The following is a 23,320-nucleotide window of genomic DNA, read 5'->3' as shown; positions in this document are numbered from 1 at the left end:
AATTAAACTACAATTACTGGTGATTACAATTAAACCTTTGTCCAACTCGCTTAAGTCCGCTGGCTTTCCCATCTGAAGAACAAGAGTAAACTTGATTAATGGAGCTCAGTATCAGATGTTTTTTATACCACATCACGACCCGCGCACGCACTGTAGTTTACCTGCAGTTGCTTTGATTTGCCTAACGACTCGCTGGTCATAATGTTTTGGCTCATTGGTGAATTGCCAAACACTTTATAAGCTTAATAGGCTATAAAATAACAAAGGGGAAATTAACTTTACACAAGTGCCTATGTACCAATTTTATGCTTTGTTTGGTTCATTAAACCTTACTGAAAAATTATTATTATTATTACTCATATTAATTCTCCCTGATTGGGGGATTCCACTCAGTGACGGATACTGCTACCAAGTACACAGGGTGGTTGTAATGTCTGGTGTTACTGTTGGTCGAGGAACTCTCTGACTATACTACAGATGTTCAGGATTGCAACTTTCTGGAGTTCCTTGTGGGTGTTCTCTGGGAGACCTATTGCTGCTAGGCTGCTATGTAGGTTCTTTGGCAACATAACGATGGTTCACACTATAGGAATGGTCATTACTTCTTGAATATGCCACATCTCCTTGACCTCAGGTCCATGTACTTCTTAAATATTTCCTCATTGGTTTTCTGGCCATTGCTAGTGTTGGGCACCGTTATGTCAATGAGTTAGGTAGCCCTTTCCACCTTGTCCACAAGGGTTATGTCCGGTCTGTTCTGCGGGATTGTCATCCATTATTATGGCACGGTCCGAATACAGCTTGTGGGCTGAGATTTCTAGTATTGCCTGGAGTTCTTCATGTGTATGGTGCACTTCCTTTGGTCAAATGGTATTTCCTAGCTAGCTTCTGATATATTATCCTGGCTACACAGTCGTGTTTACGAGCGTACTCAGTCTGGATGATCACCTTGTAACCCCCCCCCCCCCTCTGATGTGTTCGATCGTTTCTGAGGCCATGTGGCATCGTCGACATGTGCCATCTGACATTCCGGGTGCCTTTGCGCTGTATTTCCTATAGTTTCTGGTGATGATTAACTGATCTTGGATAGTCAGCATGATTCCTTCAGTCACAGAGAAGAGCGTGCTGCTTTTGAGCCATGCATTCGAAGCAGTGTTATCGATGTGATCTTGATGGAGGTCATTGGTGTCTGCCGTGGAATTTCTTCTTAGCCGATCTTTCTAGCTTCGTTTCTTGTGCCTTCTGGGTCGGAGGGGGCTCCTCGCTTAGGATGAGTGGGATATAATACTTATCTGCCTTTCTTATGGCCTCGTAGAGTGGTGCAGTGTTGCTCTCGAAGTAACCTTCAGGTTATCTATCGCTGTTTTCTGTTGCTCTATCAGGCCCTTCCTCCCTTCTTTCCCAGCAGCTATTGTTAGTCTCTCACGGCAGATTTTGGGTGGTGTTACCGGATCTCGGTCATCATTGTCCGTGTCTTTCTCATGATACCCTCCAGCTCGGTGTTAGTCCAATAACCCCAAAGGAGTATGTTAGCACTGGGACTGCATAGGTGTGTATGGCTTTAACTATGTTCCCTCCGTTAACCTTTACTTTCACCAGGCTTCTGAGTCTCTGATGGTATTTTTCGGTCAGGCAGGCCTTAATTTCCTAGTGCTGTAACTGCTTAGCCTGCATCATCCCCAAGTATTTGTAGGCCTCTCCCTCTGCAATGGCTTCGACCTCTTTACCAGTCTGCAGCTGGTAGTTTCGGTTGACTAATTTTCCCTGGTGCAATCCGTGGGTCTTGCATTTCTCAAGACCAAATTCCATCCTAATATCACTGCTGAATTCTTCCGTGATCTGGAGTAGTTGCTGGAGGTGCTTCTCCGTTCCCGCGTAGAGCTTCATGTCATCCACGTACATCAGGTGGTTGAGGGTGTTCAGGTTCTTCCTTCCTTCCTTCCTTCCTTGAGGTTATATCCATACTTACTACTGTTGAGCATGGTGCAAAGCGGGTTAAGTGCTAGACGGAACCACAAAGGGCTGGGCATCTACCTGAAAGATTCCTCTCCTGTTATTTTTATTAATATTGTTGCTCTTATATTATTTCTCCCTGATTCAGGAATTCCACTCCATGACGGGTATTACTACCAAGTATACAGGGTGGTTGTAATGGCTGGTGTTACTGTTGGTCGAGGAAATCTCTGACTGTCCTACAGGATTGCGAATTTCTGTAGTTCCTTGTACGTGTTCGCTGGGAGACCTATGGCTGCTAGCCTGTTATTTAGGATCTTTGGCACCATACCGGTGGTTGACACGATGATCGGGATGGTCGACACTTCTTGCATTTGCCACATCTCCTTGACTTCATGTCTCAGGTTCGTGTAGTTCCTAATTTTTTTCTCATGGGTTTTCTGGACATTGCTAGTGTTGGGCACCGCTATGTCAATAAGGTAGGTAGCGTTTTCCATCTTGTCCACAAGGGTTATGTCTGGTCTGTTGTGCGGGATGGTCTTATACGTTATTATGGCGCGGTCCCAGTACAGCTTGTGAGTTCGGGCTCTAGTACTGCCTGGGGTTCGTACTTGTATGGTACACTTTCTTTGGTCAACTGGTATTTCCTTGCTAGCTTCTGATGTATTATCCTGGCTACCTGGTCCTGTCAACGAGTGTACTCAGTCTGGGTGATCACCTTGCAACCCGCAGCGATGTGCTGGGTCGTTTCTGAGGCCAGGTGGCATCGTCGTGTCATCTGACATTTCACGCTCTTTAGCGATGTATTTTCTATAGTTTCTGGTGTTGATTACCTGGTCTTGGATGGCCAAGATGAAACCTTTAGTCTCGGGGAAGAGCGTCCCGCTTGTGAGCCATGCATTGGAAGCAATGTTATTGATATCATCTTGATGGAGGTCATTGTAGTGTCTGCCATGGAGTGTGTTCTTTGCCCATCTTTCTAACTTCGTTTCTTGTCCCGTCTGGGTCGGTGGGTGTTCCTCGCTTAGGTCGAGTGGGGTATACCACTTATCTATCTTCCTTATTGCCTAGTGGAGTGGTGCTGTGTTGTTCTCGACGTAATCCTTCAGGTTAACTATCGCTGTTTTCTGTTGCTCTATCAGGCCCCTTCCTCCCTCTTTCCGAGCTATTGTTAGTCTCTCCACTGCTGACTTCGGGTGGTGTTGGCGTCTCTTGGTCATCACTGTCCTTGTCTTTCGCATGATATCTTCTAGCTCGGTGTTAATCTAATCTATGACCCCGAAGGTGTATTTAGTACTGGAGCTACATAGGTGTTTATGGCTTTAACTCTGTTCCCTCCGTTCAATTTTGCTTTCAGCAGGCTTCTGAGTCTCTGATGATATTATTATTATTATTATCTATATGGTGCAAGGAAGCCTGAGGCTTATGCTGCAACAGCCCAAAAAAAAAAAAAAAAATGGGTACCCTGGAGGGGGGAGAAAATCACCAAAAAAAGAGAAGAATGATGATATCCACTCTCAGGACTCTGGGTGTGCCAAACCCATACTCACCAGATGTGAGCCCCTGGGGTTATATATATGTACCTAATGTCATATTGTATCACTCAATTCTAGTTACAATTTAGATACTGGATCCTGTAAGCAGTTAGAGGCCCAAGGTAACATAAAGTTATCCTAAAAATAATAGTAGGAGAAACAAAATATATATATATATAACAATACAGCCTACATTACTTTATTTATACTTTTATGACCAAAGAGACTTTGCTTATGGACTAATCCTTGTATAATGTAGAGGGAGAAATAGATTTCTTCTTATTTAGTAGTACTCGAAATAATTTAAATAATCTGCTACTCACCCAGTATAAAATAGCTGTCCAGCCTTCCATTGTTATACATTGGAACACCGTCAGCATGGCAAAAAAGATATTATCAAAACTGGTGATGCCAAAATTAGGCCCTATCCATCCTTCTTGACACACAGCGACGTCCGGGTCACATACGTATGCACCTGCTGGGGCCGTCGATGGATCCTGCGTATTGTAACAGGGCGTTTCTTGTTCCCCTTCAGGTATAATTTCCGCTGGAACAAAGGAAACATCAAATCAGTAATGAGCAAAGAAACAGTTCAGTCTTGTTTATATTATAACGCTAGGCTAAGCAAAATGATGAAAACAGAGAAAATGATAAAAACAAAGGCAATGATCATTGGTAAAAGGTTAATTCCCTTCCGAATTGAGATCGATAGAATAAGAAAGAACAGGTAGAGCACTTTAGGTATCTGGGACAGTTATTTGCATAGGACATTTCAAGTCAATCTGAGATTCAATCCAGAATTGCAATGGCAAAACAATCTTCCAAGAATAAACTGTCGCTGGTTACAGAGAAGATGTCACAAAAAATTAGGAAGAAGATAATAAAGACATATATCTGGTCAGTGGCACTATATGTGGCAGAGACATGGATTCTAACAAAGCGAGACAAAAAAGAGACTTGAGGCCCTCGAGATGTGCTGCTGGCGCAGGATGGAAAAAATTAAAAGGACTGAATAAATGTCAAATGTGGAAGTATTAAGACGTGTCCAAGAACAAAGGAAACTTCTGGTTAGAATAAGATCAACTAGATTCAAATGGGTGGGCCACGTGATTCAACATGGTGGTTTGCTTCTGGATGCAATGGAAGGGACGGTGGAGGGAAAATGCCCTAGGGGTAGACCAAAAATGACCTTCATCAGGATGTGTTGAATGAAGCGAACTTCGAAATTTTGAGGAACTAAAACACGGCACAGCAGAGGCTGAGGAACTGACCAGTCACAAGACTGAATTACTGTTGATGATGAGGCTAAGCATTGTTTTAAAGAAGTGATGACTGACCTTTTCCTGTAATGTGCCACATGTGTTGGAAATATGAATAAACAGTTCAGGCTCTTAAAGGAAATTATTCATTTCCCCCGACAAATGTTCCAGCTGACGCAGCCTAATATTTATGCTAACTGACATACAAGAATTTTCTGGTAACCATGGAGAAATAAAAAAATAATAATAATAAAATTTAAATTTAATATCGATTGACACATAAATTTTTGTCCTTAGAGAAGTGACTTCACAAGGAACTCAAAAGCGATAAATATGAACCGTGGGTTCCAATAAAGTCGAAACTCAGACCTTAATTTCTGACAAAAGTATAATTAAATGGCGTGCGTGTGACTTCATTTCTTATTTTTCAAATCAGTTGAATAATTCACGTTATTTTTTCAATGCAGTAGTAGTAGCAGCAGTAGTTAGGCTTCAGGAGCATTAACGACTAAGGCCATATTGCCCCGTGTACATTGTCGGTAAATTGCGCGTGTTCTGAAGTCGATTTTCTGTTTTGCTGGACGAGTTTCCAGGAGAAAAACCATGCTACCCTCGCCTGAGACCGACTAACTCAGCCAAGTTACAAAAAAGGCCTGTAAAAATTCCTCACGTCATCGACGGAACTTGAACTCATGAATTTTCCACCTGTGTTGGGAGGACAGCCATCCACCAACTGCGCTACCCACGAGGGCTATTTTTTTCAAATCGGTATCGTTCCAAGAGCTGAGCGTGCCACAACTGACTGCTTTAAAGGTTGGAATAAATCACTAGAGCCACACCGTATCTAAAAATCGGAATATGAAATTGCATATGGCAACAAATTGCATATCGGGTATTACGATCAAAGAAAAACTGGCAATGATAATACAACTTCAACGGACGGAAAGGAGCACAATCTATACGAGTGGTGGCCAACAAGTGGCACTCTGGCCGAAGGCGCAATATGGCCTATGTATAGCCCTTGCGCCAGAAAAAATTCCACAACTCTGCTACTTCTAGCCGCTTCCCGATGAGAAAACATTAAGACATATGTCACGACCATATCTACAGATGAGACTGACCTGGCCTTATGCACAATTCGAAAAAAAGAAAGGAAAAAAAAAAAAAGTAAAAAACCCCGTTATTTTTAAGTAAAATAATCTCAAATAAGTAAATAAATAAGTTAAATGTAAAATAACGTAAAATGTTTCTATATCACGTAATCTACATTAGGTTTCTTCGTGACGTAAAATATTACACAACTATGTATATATTTTACACAGCCTATGTGAAATCAGTAATGATGGTTATATACAAATAGGGCTCACCAAAGTAGACATCATTTTCCAAAGGGTGTTTGTAAATTTTTGCATCATATCAACAACTCTTTAATTTCTTTTCACTTCATATATTGATATAATGGATTGATTAAAATACAATTACTGATTAATAAATAGGGGAAAAAAAACATTTACTTCTACACCTGATACATACTTAGAGGTCGGTTATCTGTGTACACGTTGTTTTTCTTTGAAACCTAATAACTGACCCAGTCGATTTCAAAATAGCCGTGGTTAAGAGCCTGCCTAGTAGTGCAATTCTTCCCCCCCCCCTCCACTCTCTCTCTCACTCCTGTTTACTAGATTTTGGCCAGAAACTAAGGAAGTTGCGTACCGCTGCATTTACCATCAACATAAAGATAACGAACGAAAAGTGAAAGATGTCTAATAATTATAATATTTCAGGCGGAATGGCGAATTATTTTTGGTACATCCATGGCGGGTCGGAATCAAAAAAAGTTTGAGATAGATTGGCATACTCAGCGAATGATAACAAATGTTGTAGGTGTTAAAGAAACAGTTTAATAATTCAAGAAAAATTAAAGGATATAAAGAACCACAAAGAAATTAGAATACTACCACAATCTACCTTCTGAAATGCTGCCAGTAACACTCTGATGATGGGCCAATTCTGAAGTGTTCTAAAACATGGACTACATTAAGATTCCATCTTGTGAATATCACGAACAAATGGAAGTGTCCGACAAGGGTGAAGAATATATGCCAACCCTAACTAGTCAACCGTATTTGATTACTCAATTAGAACCACAAATCAGTTGATTACAGACATATATTTCTAAGAGTAACTCTTAAAAATATGATGATAATCCGGTTTAGGTGAGTCTGTTATTTGTTATTTGGTTTTTTTTTTTTTTTTTTAAGGAGCATCAGAAACTAAGGCCATGTTGCTCCGGGATATTCGGTGGTCATTCCCTGACCTTTCCGCATCCTCCGTATTTGGTGGTGACAGGCTCGAACCCCGGTCTAATCAAGAAGCGGGTGCTACGCACTGCTGCTCCTTCCCACCTGGCTACGGAGGCGCCGATATATGAAGCAATATGACTTAGTCGCTGATGCTACCAAAACACTACTACAACAAAAAGAGCCTTGTCAACTAAATACTATACTAATAATTACTGGAGTACGTACACTGAGTGGACAGAATTCATAGGATACCTACTTAGTAACGGGTAGCCTCACCTTTTGTCTGGATAAGGGCAGTCACATGGCGAGGCGTGGAGTCCACTAGTTCACGAAACCGTTCAACAGGTATTTGCATTAGCATTAGTAGAGGCGTTTGATGCAAGAAAGCAAGCTTATGCAGCATCAGCCAAAAAATAAAAATAAAAATAAATAAATAATAAATAAATAAAAAATAACCACTTCCACTTTACCCCTCTGTTCGTTCGAAATGCCTGTCCAGCTGAGCCTTAAACTTATTTAGGCTATCAACTTCCACAACAAGGGATGGAAGTCTATTCCACCAACCAACCACCCGCTGGATAAAGGCAAATTTCCTCAAGTCTATCCTACATCTGTCTTTTCTCAATTTGAATTTATGCCCTCTCGGGTGATTATTCTGAGCAAGAGGAAGAATCCCATCAGCATTGAGCGTGCTCAAACCATTCAAGGCTTTATACACCTCTATCAGATCACCTCGCTGGTGCCTAGTCCCCAGACACTGTAATTTGCAAAACTTAAGCCTTTCTTCGTAAGAGCACCTCTTTGTTCCATTCACTAATCTTGTTGCTCTTTTCTGTACTCGTTCCAGCATCTCTACATCCTTCTTGAAATGAGGCTTCCAGACATGTATACAGTACAGGTCTGGAAGCCTAACCATTGCCTTATACAAGGGAATAATCACCTCCTTATCCCTGCTAGAAAAATTCCTATATATCATCGACAATACACCATGAGCTACTCTTCCAGCCCGTCTGCACTGCTCAGAAAACTTCATATCTGCCTGCACAACCACCCCCAGGTCCCTTTCATTTTCCTCCACTGTCAGCGTAGTACCACAGAGTTGATACGTTGCTCTGGGGTTCCTGTTTCCCATATGTAGTACTTTACATTTGTCAATGTTAAACTTCATTTGCCACCTCTCAGCCCATCTGCTCAACCTTTCCAGATCCTGTTGCAGCAGCATAGTGTCAGTAGTGTCCTTGACAACCCTGCCAACCTTCGTATCGTCTGCAAACGTGGACATTAAGCTTGATATACCATCATTAATATCATTTATAAATACAGAAAATAGTAATGGACCCAATACTGAACCCTGAGGGACTCCACTAATAACATTTGTCCACGATGAGCAGTGTCCATCCATTGATTACCACTCTTTGTCTTCTTTCCCTCAACCACCCCTTTATCCATAGCAGCAATTTGACTCCAATGCCACACTGCTCCAATTTGTGCAGCAGTCTTCCATGTGCAACAGTATCAAAAGCCTTTCTAAGATCCAAGTATATAATATCAAAGTTATTCCCTACATCCAGTTCTTTTGTGACTGCATCATAGTATCCAATCAAATTGATCAGGCAAGACTTCCCCTTAACAAAACCATGCTGTGTCTGAGCTATAACTGAAGTGTTGTCTAGATGATCCTGCAGTGCTTCTTCAACCAGTGCCTCCATTAATTTTCCAGAAACAGAAGTTAAACTAACAGGTCTATAATTACTTGTGTCCCCCTTTGATCCTCCTTTGTGAATTGGGGTCACATTTTCACATCTCTAGTCCATGGGTACTTCCCCTGAGTCCAAGGAAGCTCTCATAATTATGGCTAAGGGTTTGCTTACTTCCTTTGTTGCCTCCTTTAATATAACTGGATAGATCCCATCCGCCCCAGGTACCTTTCTTGTATTTATCTTCAACAATTTCTCCTCCACTTAGGCAGTAAGCTAGAGAATCTTGTAATAACTTGTAATAAGTTACTTACTGCCAGAGTTGAATACACCTCTGGCATATTCAACTCTGGCAGTAAGTAACTCTGGCGATAAAGTGTGAGCACTTTTGACCTTGAAGCCTATTGTTCCTGAATTCTGACAAGCAGCAGTAACATTATCGGCCGTCTAATATTAAATTTAAAACTGAAAAATTGCACTGTACTTGTTACTTGTGTAATGAAACGAAAAGGATTGACGTACAGCTTACAACTTCCTGGATTCTGTAGATGCCAAATATGGATCAGTTTGGTGAAGCTAATACAAGAAAGTAGAACCTAAACTGGGAGCACAGAAACATGCGACCTGACGCTTCGCCTAACGTCTAGTGGTCCAGAACATTATCCACATTTCCAAATCGGACTGGGGACTAAATAAGAAGTCTTTTACTGTATTATACAGCAGTATTCGTACCAATAACAATTTATGCTTCGGGAATCTGATTTCATAGAGCTGTTAAGGTTAAACTCCGTTCCAAGTTCATCTCCATTCAACGGATTATGCTGCTTGCCATGCAACGGGCCTGCAAGTCAGTGTCCTTTGCTGCTCTGCAGGTCCTTCTGAAGTCTTACCACTGGACCTGCATGTCATTTTCAAAGGACTATGCTATCGTCTAAAGCACGGAGTTCCTGGCGAGATTCTCGGCATCTCATGCAACCTAACTGCTAACACCAAAGACGAGAAACGGAGAATCTGGAATGAACTTATCAGTGTGTGGCAATCACGATGGTATTCCAGTACTAGTGGTCAAGTCACCCGCTCTTTTGTTCCTGTACTTACCTTCACTCTCAACAAGAACGTCCGCCAATTGTCTTCTCCCAGCTTAACAACATCATATATACTTACATGGCACGGCTCCATCAACTTCAAACTATTTAAATTTGGCTTGTCTAACACCAATCTCTGTTGTGTGGTACTGAGGAAATCTGGACGCACAATCTGTACCGCTGCAACCTGTACCATGACGACAGATCTACACTACAAACTGCTGTCAGCAACTTCTCCGAAGGAAATAAAGTGGCACTGACTGAAAATTCTCAATGGTTCTCAGCTCTACAACAATTCTGCTCTGCTGTTTTCACCAAAACAAAGCAACTCTTCTCAAGTCTATCAACATATCAACAACAAGGAATCAACCCAACATCTGTAATGTCTATCGATATCTCTTAAAACTGATATCACCTGCCATCTACTGTTTTAGCTAGTACCCCAGTTTGGGTATCTGTGAATACTTTAGCTAGCACCCATTTGTATAGCACTACCTCCAGTGGGTGCGGTTTTCGTTCTTCCTAGGACAGAAAAAGATTCCTTGTGCCACAATTTATACTTCTGATTAGTTGTGTGATGTGATTTGCTGTGTGAACATGTTACATGTTCCTTACACTTATGCCATTGTAATCAACTCGAATCTATGTATATATTCTATGTATATCATTGTATATAATATGCATGTATGTACATAACGGACTTGTCAGTTTCTGGCTGGGGGCCGATTGTTGTTTTGTTATAAAAAAATTAATAAAAAAGAGGCCACAACATAACACACCCATAATACGCACAAACATACACTACTCATTTCTGGCCCTTCTAAAGTAGTACTGTTCTTCATAGAGATAAGAGGCGGCGATGAACTGACGTTCCAGGTGCCGCCCATTACAAAAACACATGTGCACATGTGCCACTGTCCCTTTCTGGTTGGGTGAAACGATGCGAGACAGAGCTGGAACAAGGGTGGGGTGAGCAGGACGACAGCCCCAGGTGCAACATTTTAAGGGCGAATTTGACCAGTTATATATTTTAAAATTGGTTCATTTTTGATTTAATTACAGTCGGACCTGTGTTTAACGAACTTCTTTATAGTGAATTTTTTGAATTCCTTTTGGTAATTACATTTCAAAGTTTCTGTAGAATGAAGAAAACTTCCATATAACAAACGGATTAAGAGAGACTTAACTTTGTATGCTGTGTTTCCACCTCTGGCCTTTAGGCTATTTAAGACATTATTTTTGTACACTGGTGTGCAAAACGTAAGGACCAACACTATTTCTAAAAGGTTACACCCACAAAATATTTATTTAAGGTAGGCTTTACTGTTGAGAGTAGACTCAGTTTCAGCAGCGATTCTGGACGTCAGCTAATCTGGCGAGAGGTTGGCACAAGGTATCAACCCCGCAAACATCACTGAAAGGGATCGATTTGGCGGTCGAGATGTTCTCATCTGGGGAGGCGTTATCTTGGATGGACGTAGGCAACTCCAAATACTGGAAGGCGGTACTGTAACCGGCGCATGCTACTGTACTGAAGTAATCCTTCCCCATGTGCGTCTGTTCCGAGGCCCCAAGTTTGTATTTATGGATGATAACGCGACACCCCATCGCACTGCAGCTGTTCATATGCTTTTGGAAAGTGAGGCCATTGTTCGTATGAATTAGTCTTCGTCGTCCCGCCGATCTAAATCCCATCGAACACATATGGGACGCTCTGGAGAGACGACTAGCAACACGTCCACACCCACTAGAAAATGTTCACCAGCTGAAAATGGCGCCGACAGGAACGGACGATGTTACCGCAAAAAACTTATCAACAACACTGTTCTAAGTATGGACAGGCGGTGCAAAGCCTGCATCGACATTAGGGGTGGCCATATCTCCTACTGAGGACCATGTCTTCCCTTTGTTCCATCTTTGGCAGTGATGCAACTGTATCATGGCAGCCAGTGCTATGATGCCATTTTTGAATAAAATCCCTCTGTACCGTTTTGTTTCCGCTGTTGTGTCGGTGTTGTTTCCTTCATCATTTCTGTACCTCAGGAAGTTTCTTTGGTATGCTTTTCCCATATCCAGGCCACTCCTATGAAGAGCTACAGGTGAAAACCTGACTGGTCCTTAAATTTTGCACACCAGTGTACGTGTACTTATGATGCCAGAATCATTTGTGAGAGTGAAAAGAATTATAAATTGGGGATTTATAATTACTTACCGGAAAAAAAAAAATCAGGGAGGAACAGTGTTTTATAAATTTCGAAAATAACAGAGAAACTCCAATTACCAACTTCTAAAAAGTATGGCCCGTTTTGTGACGTCACACCTCTGAGCTTTTTGGTTTGTCCTCCTGGAGGACAAACCAACAAAATACAGAAATAGCGCTATGGATTTTATTTCCCCTGCCTGTAATGGTAGCTTCTTGTTAAAGGTCCCTCAAAGTGAGAAAAATTCAATTAAAATAATACACCTTCATTGCATATTTTTAATTTATGTTTTAATGTTAAAAGTACTATATTTCGCAATATTTTGTTTCTATGATTTTATACTAGATATATAAACAAACTATCTGGTTTTCTAATTTCGTTGTAGTTACATGTATTTTCTTTGTAGTTTACATAGAATTAAATTCTCTGTAGATATAAATGAATATTTGAAAGTTTCTTTTTCTTTACATAAAGGTCTACGATTTGCATAGATATATGCAAATCGTAGACCGTTGCAATACTAATTTTTATAAATTCATAAAGATTGCAGAGGGGGAAAATACCCCCAGTGGCCGAGCTTCAGGGGCGAAAATTGAAGGAATTATAAATAAATAATCTTAATTTGTCCTACTATACTAAATAAAATATTACAATGCTAGGTAGACAAATTCCCTTCATGGCAGTAAATTCCGGGGAATTTACATAAAAAACAATATAAACAAATAGAAAAGATAGCTTCATTAAATGTACACTGCATTACCGTTCTGACAGTTAATGTGAAAGTTTCTCAGTATAACAACTATTGAAAACACTACAGGCACTTTTCCAAAGAAGCACACCATTCAGTACACACACTTCGAAAACGCGCACAACAACTGTAAGGCGAGTAGCCTTAGCGAACCACATCGCGGTGTTTTTCCTGTACTTCGGATCTTCTATTAGGCTTTCGAGGTCAATTCCAATTTCAGGTAAGCAGCAGACTGATTCCAACGCCCTAGCTGGTACGAACCTATCAGCTATCTTCTGTTTGCTTTAATCCTCAGGGATTTGGTGCCTCTTAAGGCAGATGGCAGGATGTGCCATTCACAAATCTGCCAGGACGGTGAGGATATCACGCCAGTCATAATCTTAATTGAAGTTATGAGTCGTTTCCACGCAATGATGTCGGGAAAAAGCTGTGGTTTAAGTTGTTCAGCAAGTGCGTGGTCCTTATTTGATGGGGGAGATGGTGCTTATTGTTTTCCCACTTCCTCAGCCAGTATTCTGTCGCACATATTCTCGTAATGTGGGTAGGGGTAGCGGACGCCCACAATTCAGCACCGTACAATATGGCCGAATACACTGTTGTTCTTATGTACCGTGCGGTTGTCGCACATTGTCTGACATGCAAAAGGTGCTGCTTGGATGTCCAAACTAGATAGTTCATCCTCTTTACCAATTCAATATGCGACGTGAAAAATATCCCCAGATCTCTATGAGTGGTGACAATAGGAATGAGCAGTCCATTTATTTTTGGATATATGGGCGTTGGTGATTTTTTGAGAGAATACACCATAATTACAGTCTTTTATGGATTTAGGGCCAATCTATCTAAATACATAAATAATTCCATAAGCTTATGATTGATCTGGTCATACACTGCACTATTAGACAAGGACGGTTCGATGGTCGTTAAGATCTTAATGTCATCTGTGTACGTGTATATATCGTCCCTGCTCTCGCAGAACGGGATCATCATTGCAGTGAAGAGGAATCCGGATAAGATGCCACCCTGTGGAACTCCTGTATGGATTAGTCGTTGGAGGATCAGACTGTCTGTATGGAAGTAAATGGAACGGCAAGTTAAAAGGGACTGCAGGAACTTCAGCAAGTTTCCTTTTATTCGGAAGGCGTGTTGCAGCAGGCGCAGTATGCATTCACACTGTCGAAGGTGGCCTTTATGTCGGCATATATTATTGCACATTCATTTCTGGTTTGGAATGCGTTCAGTATAGCGGTTTGCACATCAAGGAGGTTTGTAATTGTTGATCTGTTAGATATTGCAAAATGAATTTGTTCAGGCGACTGGCCAGGTTCTGTTGTGTCAATTTTGGCCGTACAGCTTTCTCCAGTATTTTCAAGAATGCTCCATGAGGCTGGGGTTAGTAATTTTTGGCATAGGAATTAAGGCATACTTATTCCAGTTTTCCAGGAAAACTCTATTAGCAATGATAGAATTATAAATAGCTTGCAGTGTTTCAATTAGATATGGGCTGAGACACTTTACCATGAAGTGAGCGACCCGATCGACACCAGCTGTCTTAGTGGCCTTGAGGGAGTTAATACTCTGTATCAGCACTTCTTTTGTGATCATAACAGACTTCAGCTCATTATAAACCAACGGACCCCACTGAAACTCTATGTCCTGTGACTGATGATGTGTGTTGGAAAATCTACTTATGTGGTCCCTCATAAGTAGATTTTCCAACACACATCATTCCTATGCCTGCATCGGGATGGCTTTCCCTCATCAAGTGTATCTTTCATGTACTGGTTGATTACTTTTGATTTTTCCATGTTAAATCTTGCTCTGGCTAATGAGTAATTAATTTTGTCTTGTGTTTGTCAGTTTCCATTTTGTGTGCAGAGTTTGCTTTAATTTAAACAGGACAGTTAGGCTCGAGTTCCACCAAGCTCTCAATCTTGATGAGATCCTTACAAGTTTGGAAGCCGCAAATTCTGCAACAGAGTTGATCCAACTGGTTAAGAGAGACGTTGCGAGTAAGGTGTCACATGTGAGCAGACAATTGATTACGCGTGTCAATAAAGATCATTTATTTATTTAAAGGCGCGTAGTACTGTATATTGATTCAATTTTATTTTCCTGTCGTATTCGTTAATACATATCTAGTGTAACCCTTAGCTAGTCTGGATGTTGGGAGTAATAATTCAAGTTTGTTCTTTAAAGATTTTTTAAAAATTTACTTACTTCTGGCCACCATACTGTAACAGGTTTTATGGAGAGCACCGCTGTAGAACTCAAGGCCAATGATAGCAAAGATAACGATAGCAAACAGCACCAGAAGGCCAATTTGGAGTAGGGGGGCCATTGCTTTGATGATGGACTTCAGAACTACCTGTAAACCTAGGAAGCCGTGAAATCATTTTAAAATATGCACAAACATAATATGTAATTATTATTATAAAAAAAAAACCTTTATTATTATTATTCATGTTTGAATAAGCTTCATGATACACGAAGCAATTTACAAATAGCAGCACAAAGATACAGGATTCATCCCTTCGACAGTATAGTACACCAGAGGAGAAAATAGTAGATTATAATACAATTTTTAAGAATAACTATGATACTGCATGCAAAAGAATGTGATGTGGCGAGTCTGCTATAATCAACATAGATACGGAAGTTAGTCTGTAAATTCAATTAGCGGATGAATACGCAGAAGCAACCTGTGTAGCAAAGGAATGATCTTTTCTTTCCTTTAACTGGCTCAACATATTTTCACAGGTATGGGTTCCGTTCACTTCTAACTGCGACGTCTAGTTATACACGACTGAGGATATGCATCTATCAGTTTAAATATAAATTCTAAACCAAATCTACCCAACTTATCAAGCTAATCTATTTAACAACGGCTACTGAACGAAGATAAGGCCGACTGCACTTCAAAAAAAAATTTATCATCCTTTACAACGGATTTTCGAAACTTTTTCAAAGCCTGTCGAATCCAATTTTCATTCGACCCAGATGCTGAAAACTCGTCTGAGCAGCTGACACCCTGTCGCAGGATAATCTGTTACCGGTAACTTATTGTCTTGACACTGTCAAAGTTGTCTTCACTTCATAGATCATCACATGACAACCAATGTAACCTATGATGTACAATCTCTCAGATTACATGAATCTCGTCACCAAACAGATGTGCGTGATATAAACACCGTAAAGCTATTCATTAAGGAAACACTTGGCTATAAAAAAAAAAAAAAAAAAACTTGGCTTGGCTTATGTAGAAGTTTAAAATGGGTTTATGGCGTACTAGTATCATCACGTTCAGCAACCTCTAAAGTTTAGTCTTATAAGTCTAGTAATATACAAAGCTGTCACAGAAACTAATTATCTCAGATGAAGTGTATTAAGTAGGGCAATTCTGATAGTTGCAACGAAGGTTAATGGAAACTTGCTATTTTAAATTATATTTTAATTGTTGAAAGAGTTTGACATAGATAGCAAATAGAGAACGTCGGTGAAATTCATGGTTCTATAAGAAAATGGTGTAGTTGAATATAGGAAACAAATTTTTATAAATAGCAACTTTTGATCATCAAGAACAAAGATTTGTGTCCTTCATGATAGTTTAATTTGTTGTTGCTATCGATCTACTGGATCCACTCTTGCAAAGTTGATGGTGAGCCATCGTTATCGATGTACGATTACTTCCATGTATTTTAGACGATTCTTTGTAAACACATGAATTATACAATCATTCCGTGCCCTTTCGTAATACACATTTTATTCCTAATTGTGGAATTCATGATTTGTATCAACCTGAAACAAGAAATACTGACGGAGGGGCTTAGAAAATCATGGTAAATAAAGAGTTCAAGCTATCAAATCCAGTAAGTGCTGATATCAGAATTAACGAGCATAATGAGTATTTATGAATGCACTTCGTACATGCAACGGGTTAACAATTATGGAAACAACAAATAAATTCTACATAAAAGCTATTAGTATTATTAACATATCACATATCATAATAATAAATCGGTCAACTATTGAGTGCCGGGAACACTCAGGATGAAGGGTCCGTAGTCACGAATGGTCGTTAGTGTAGTATCTCAAATAGAGAGCTTTATGGTAATTGAAAAAAACGTTTCTACTACGCCGGCTTGGCCTAAAACTGAGGAACTAACGAAAACGTTGTCTATTTGAGTCTTTTCAGTTGTAAATGACAAGGGTGGGAGAAGCGACTCCGACATCTTCCTGGAGACGGGATTAAAGTAATGGGGAGAAGCGACTAGCAGGTGAGGGCCGTGCAAGACTCAGCGCAGGCGCCTCCCCACCACCGCCGCCTCAACACTGGCTCTCTGAGTAACTCCTTGCCGGGACAACTCCAACTTTGAAAATTGTTAAAAAATACTTCTCGTCGGAAAATTTATAAATGATCTTTATAGAATTATTAACTAATTATTTAGCAACCTTTCTGTCACCAAAAGGAGAGTTACTTAGCACAAAGAGGCGCGCTATCGAAGTGCAACGAAAATTCGGTTTTTTAATTTTAACACAAAAAGTAAATGATAGATTTCAATCAAAATAGTTTTCCCTTTATAAGCATCGAATAACGCATAGCTAATATGATTTTTAAATTTTTAGCTCCATTAACGAAGGAAACAGGGGGGGGACACGAAAATTACTCACATTTTCCTGTCTGGCGCCGCAATTTTTAATTTTAAAATTATTTTAAAAGTATATTTTAAGCTTACTCGTTGAGCTCTTTCCAACGGTATATTATAAGCTATAGGTTGTCGACAACATTTTCTCAGACAAATTTTTGTCAACAACGATCAATATAGCATTATGTTGGCCCACATGATGTACAAACCCATGCAAAATTTCATGTCAGCAGGTTGAGTGGTTCCAGAGATGCAATGCTCCGACAGACGGACGGACGGACAGACAGCCGTGCGACATTATAAGGGTCCTTCGTTAGACTATGGACCCTAAAAAAATACCATTGTGATTAACATGTGAAATGCTAACTGAAGATTGTTTCTTAACTTAATAATAAATATAAGGCCTGACTGCACAAATATTTCTCAAAAATTTTAAAACTTCCTTAAGAAAATTCTTATTTTAAGAAATAAGAATTTTCATATCGTCAATTTCGTTCTTAATTTTATTCCAAAAGAGAGAAGGAAGATTAAGAAAAAAACAGCTTATGCAAAAGAAAGGAAAGGAAACATACGAAAGCTGAAAAAAGTAGATACCAAAAAAAAAAAAAAAAAAAAAAAAAACAGGAATGAAAGAAAAGAAGAATAAGAAAAGCAAGTGAGAGATTTAGAGCCCGCATCGTTCGTTCGTTGTGTAACGAACCCAAGCAGGGATAACGGGTGTGTAAAAATAATAAATAAGAAATTATGAAAAACAATAAAATTAACAAGCAAGGTACTTGTGAATTGAAACAACAGAGGATATTAATAAATATACAAAACACTCCAGTTATTATAGGCCGCCGTAGCCTAGTGCCTACACGTGCCTTGAGTGACCGGGGTTCAAGCCCGTGACTACTGAATACGGCGCTGTTTCTTGTATTCTGTCTATCTTGTGAACTCCTGTGACTGTTTGGTCGTCCGGGAGTATAAACAGAAAATTTATTGTGTTCAGAGAATCTTCTACCTTGTAAGTTAGTAACAGCTGCCAAATTTTTCTTGGTCAGGTTTGATGGCACGATTCAAACGTACTTTAAATGATAATTTTTCACAATAAAATTCACTTAAACAGATCAAATGATTTAATTAGTGTTATTTCCACTTAACTTTTATATCTTCAAAAATATTTAAAAGATTCACTACATAAAACAAATTTTGTATTACACCTCTACACGCCCGCTCAGTTCAATTAAGGTTTTTTTTTATTATTATTATTATTTTGTAGAGTTTTAAGAACATCAGCGACTAAGGCCATATTGCTCCGTATATATTGTCTGTAAATTGCTTGTGTTGTAAATTCCATGTGCTCTGTGGTCGATTTTCTGTTTTCTGGACGAACAACTCGAGTCTCAGGGAGAAAAAAACCTTGCTACCCTCGCCTGAGACTTTAAAATCCAACTGCTGTTGGATTTTAGGCGCATCAGCGACAGACCATACTGTATTGTTGTATATATTATGTCTATAAACTGCATGTTTTTCTAGTCGATTTGCCAGTTTTCTGGAGAAAAACCTGAGTTTCCGGAGGGGGAGGGAAGGACCATGCATTCCTCGCCTGAGACCTAATAACATAGTCATGTTGTTAAAAAAGGTACATAAAAATTCTTTGCGTCATTGACGAGATTCGAGCTCAATCTTTTTTTTTCCCCCCCACACTCGTTGTGGGAGGGCGATGATTATATCATCTACGCTATGTGAAATTGGACGGCCTTACAAATTTAATATGAAGCTTGCTGACCTTATATAATTTTAATGTGATATATATGAAGATATGTCAGAATACGATTTTACGATCCGGAACATGCAAATTAGGAGGCCTATTCTTAAAATATTCACTACACAGCACCAACAATTTATAATATTTATAATATAATGCGGTAGAGAAGGCATCTTATTCCTCTTTATACAGAATGCAAGGTAGACGTTTATAAGATAAGAAAGGATTGAGTGACTATTCACAGCATGGTTGCAAAACAGCCGCAAGCTGAAATGCCAGAGCATTTAAGCATGAAAGAACAACAATTTCAAGATTATGGCAACATCAGGGGGGAAAAATCATATTTGGGACTTCCGGATAGGACGCTCATACAGCTACAGTATTATTCCTCCTGTAAATTATGTTTATTTTCTGGTTCCTGTTGTTCTTGGCGAAAATCCGAATTTACGTTGGACACTGTGCTGCCGTCGCCGGAAACCGACTAACTTGGCCAGGATTTGAATAAAAAAAAAATCAATATATGGTGTGTTTAAGGACGGCGATCGTAATTGTAAATACTGTGCTACTGCGAGAGCGACATCATGCGAGAGAAGCTCGAAAGAAAGCTGAAGGGTAGCCTAGAGCGTTAACATCCGAAGATGACTATTGGGTCCAAGGTGATAACTAGGCAGCTCTCTGGTGCTCTCTCTCTGTCCTAATGCTCTGTATGTCCTCTGCACACAGAAGGCTTCACGAAAGCATATTTCATTCCCCTCCAAAGGTGTTCCCCATCTCTCTTCAAACAAACGATGCCGTCTCTGTAATCAAGAACAGTGGATCAATGTTCTTTTCACATATAAAGAGGTCACCGTAGCCGAGTGGTCAGGCGCGCGAGTGCATAAGTACACGTGACTTGAGTGACCCGGGTTCAAGCCCGTGACAACTGAATACGGTGCTATTTCTTGTATTCTCTCTACCTTGTGAACTCCGCTGACCGTGTGGTCGACCCGGAGTATAAACATAAAAATTATTTATTTTAAGAAATCCAGTTTTTATATATAAGTCCAGTAATCTGGTTACATATTCATGTGTTCTCATCCGGAGAGAAGAAGGAACACGCTCCTGTTCCTCTAACATCAGGGAAAAGACCATCGACATCTTTTTTCCTGATGGTCGCACCAATCCTCGTATCCTAAAAGGCTGCATTTTGACCGTTCAGTGGTACCGGAGGAAATCCCTCAGCCCTATAAGAAGCTTTTCAATAAATGGCATATATCCTAAAATCATTTTCAAAGATGATAATGTTTCTCCTTACAGTAGGGTTGAAATGGCTGACAAACTCCTACAAAGTGAGCATTCTTCGGATGAAGTTACTAGTTTAAATCTTATACTTTAATCGTGTGTGTGTGTGTGTGTGTGTGTGTGTGTGTGTGTGTGTGTGTGTGTGTGTGTGTGTGTGTGTGTGTGTGTGAGAGAGAGAGAGAGAGAGAGAGAGAGAGAGAGAGAGAGAGAGAGAGAGAGAGAGAGAGAGAGAGCGCAAAAAATTAGAACGAATAAATGAAATACAAGGGAAGGGTGACATTACTAGATTAAAATCGAAAGGTGAATCTGCTTAAACTGATACTGATTAAGAGTCTACTTACTTGGTATCCCTGAAACCAGCTTCAAAGGCCGCAGGACCCTTATGGCACGTAGTGTTCTCAAATCTACATCTATATCTTGCGGGACAATGAATGTAATGAACCTGGAAGAGGGGAGAAATATCTAGGCTACAGGTAGGTATCTACACTACTAGGGATAGCTATGAGACTACAACTACGGTTCATGCGGGAGACTATTACAGTAAACGATACAATATAACTAAACACCTTTGTGGCTACCGCTTATTTATACACATCACACCACTGCCAACTCCACAAAGCACCAACTTGAAAGATATATATCCACAGAAAAGAACATCTAGAACTATTTCTAGAAACTATAATTTGTTGGCTTTAGTAGAGACGGTATCGCTAACAATCATACAGTGAAGTTCAGAAATATCTATCTTAATCTGTCAACATTTCTCAGCTCAATCCTCTCTCTCTCTCTCTCTCTCTCTCTCTCTCTCTCAACATTTCTCTCCTTAATCTTATCTCTTTGTCTTCTTACGCCTTCTCTTTCTCTGTTACTTACCATGTTCTCTATTTATCATTTATTATTGGACAATTTCTTACAGTGGAATTTATTACTTTCCAATTTGGTTTATTGGAATTGAGAGCAACCCTTTTTCCAGTGCAGTTTTATGCACTAGAAAAAGGCATGGCAAGCTTAAAGCGCAAAAATTATCTTGCCTGTATAATGAGTACGATAAACCATCAAATTACGGGGAAAAAAGTTGAACCAGATCTCATTAGACAATAGCTGCTTAATTTCATTTAACAATTTTACTTGTATCAGTGCTTCTCAAATGAAATTTTATTATAAAAACTTCGAGTAACTAACCCGGTTGTTAAAACTTAATTTGGTTTCTAATAATATATCTCTCTTCACAGGATATGATCTGTCCTTTGTGATTTGATTCCTGGTCTGAATAAACATAATAAAGAAGTGGATGATATTGTTCATATCATTTTGTTGCACACATTAAAAATATAAAAGAAAGGAAAAGACAATATAATTCAAATTAAAAGGGAAAAACTAGCGTTAAGCCAAATAATAAATATGGAGATAAAAAGAGTAAAGTGAAAAATAAAATAAAATGTAATATTAAAGAAGGAAAGGGTAAAACAGGTAAACAAAAACTTAATGGAAGAAGATAGGGGAAAGTTTTGGGTTGATCCTACACAGGAATCAAAATACAGTGTGAATTATCCATATTCTGGATAATTCACACTGGTCAGTCACCGCGGTGATTTCTTACCAACGGAACAGTGTTTTATTAATTCCAATATGGTTAAATTTTAAAAAAGCAGAAGCAATTAAACTAATGTATTTAAGCGTAAAAAAAAAAAAAAAATCAACGTAATTCAATCAAGTAATCTGATAAGAAATTAAAATAAACATTAATACAAAATAAAAACGGCTGTACAAGAGCATCACATGTAACGTATTCTATTGGACAGAAAGAACCGGAAAACACAATTAACAGTTTCTCGTTATCTGAAACTTATTTAAAGCTGGCAACAGTCTTAAAGTTTTCTTTATTTCAGAAATGTATATGTATGAAAGACACACACACACACAGTGACACTGAAATTGCAGCACCCTGAAAGAACAGAAATAAAGAGAGGATACGTAGAGTAACGAGAGCCAATGTGTTAACGAACACATGAATGATAAAAGTTGCAGACGCTAAGTGTGAGCACATTTAATGACACAAAATAACCTGCACAGATCAGTATGTAAATCCACAACTGTTGCGGATACATTGAGTCTCGGCATTGAGTCAAACAGATGTCGAACAGCATCCTGCGATATTTCCCACCAAGACTCTTGCACTTGCTCCCGCAGAACATCCATGGTCTGTGCTGGATGTGAGTTAGATGGCGTCCAATCATGTCCCGCACGTACTCGATGAGGAAGAAATCCTGGGACCCGATTGGCCAAGATAGTACATCCAAAGACACTCAGAGGAAACCCTTGCAGTATGTGTCCGGCGTTGTCCTGATGAAAATTAGCGTCAGGTACCCAAGTATGAAAGGGGAGGGCGACGGGATCCTGAATATTGGCGACGTAGGAACAGCCAGACTGCCGTTGAACAACACCAACGTTGACTGAATATCAAAACTGGCCGCTCCCCAACACCATAACATTAGCACGGCATGCAGTACGGAGTTCAACAGTGGCTATACGATCATTAGGGTTTACCACGTTGTTATCAAATATGTACGCGGAGATCATTGGGTCCTAAGTAGAAGCGTACCGCTGAGGGCCACTTGCGCTATTCTTTATCCCAGGTGTTCCGTGCACGGCTACATTCTCGACGCTGTTATAACGATCGGCAGCGGACAGGGCTAATCGATGCAATGTCCGCTACGCACGGTGGTCCCCTTCTGCTGCCGGCTTGTAATAGTTGAACGGGTGAGGGTGACAGCTAGCTGATGTCACAGCTCGTTGGATGGTACCCAGCGTAGCTCGCAGGTGCGGTGTACACCTCTTGACGGATAGGACAGTCCTTTCGTT

The 23,320-nt window shown here is 39.9% G+C and overlaps 1 protein-coding gene across 1 annotated transcript in view; it reads right to left on the bottom strand.

The window, feature by feature from the left end:
- Positions 1-23,320, bottom strand: part of LOC150080869 (voltage-dependent calcium channel type A subunit alpha-1-like) — a 1,489,217-nt gene that overhangs the window by 1,452,802 nt on the left and 13,095 nt on the right. Inside the window, exons 2-4 of the mRNA XM_090381686.1 lie at positions 20,800-20,900; positions 15,002-15,157; positions 3,812-4,035 (exon numbers count right to left, since the gene is read on the bottom strand). Of these exons, the coding sequence (XP_090237812.1) occupies positions 3,812-4,035; positions 15,002-15,157; positions 20,800-20,900 (481 nt within the window). The remainder of the gene's footprint in view (positions 1-3,811; positions 4,036-15,001; positions 15,158-20,799; positions 20,901-23,320) is intronic.

The sequence above is a fragment of the Mastigoproctus giganteus genome, chromosome 9 (genome assembly GCF_048544385.1).
Source record: "Mastigoproctus giganteus isolate SK-2022 chromosome 9, ASM4854438v1, whole genome shotgun sequence".
Classification (NCBI taxonomy): domain Eukaryota; kingdom Metazoa; phylum Arthropoda; class Arachnida; order Uropygi; family Thelyphonidae; genus Mastigoproctus; species Mastigoproctus giganteus.
Note: the sequence above shows the minus strand (reverse complement) of the source record. Positions and strands in the feature narration are given on the sequence as shown.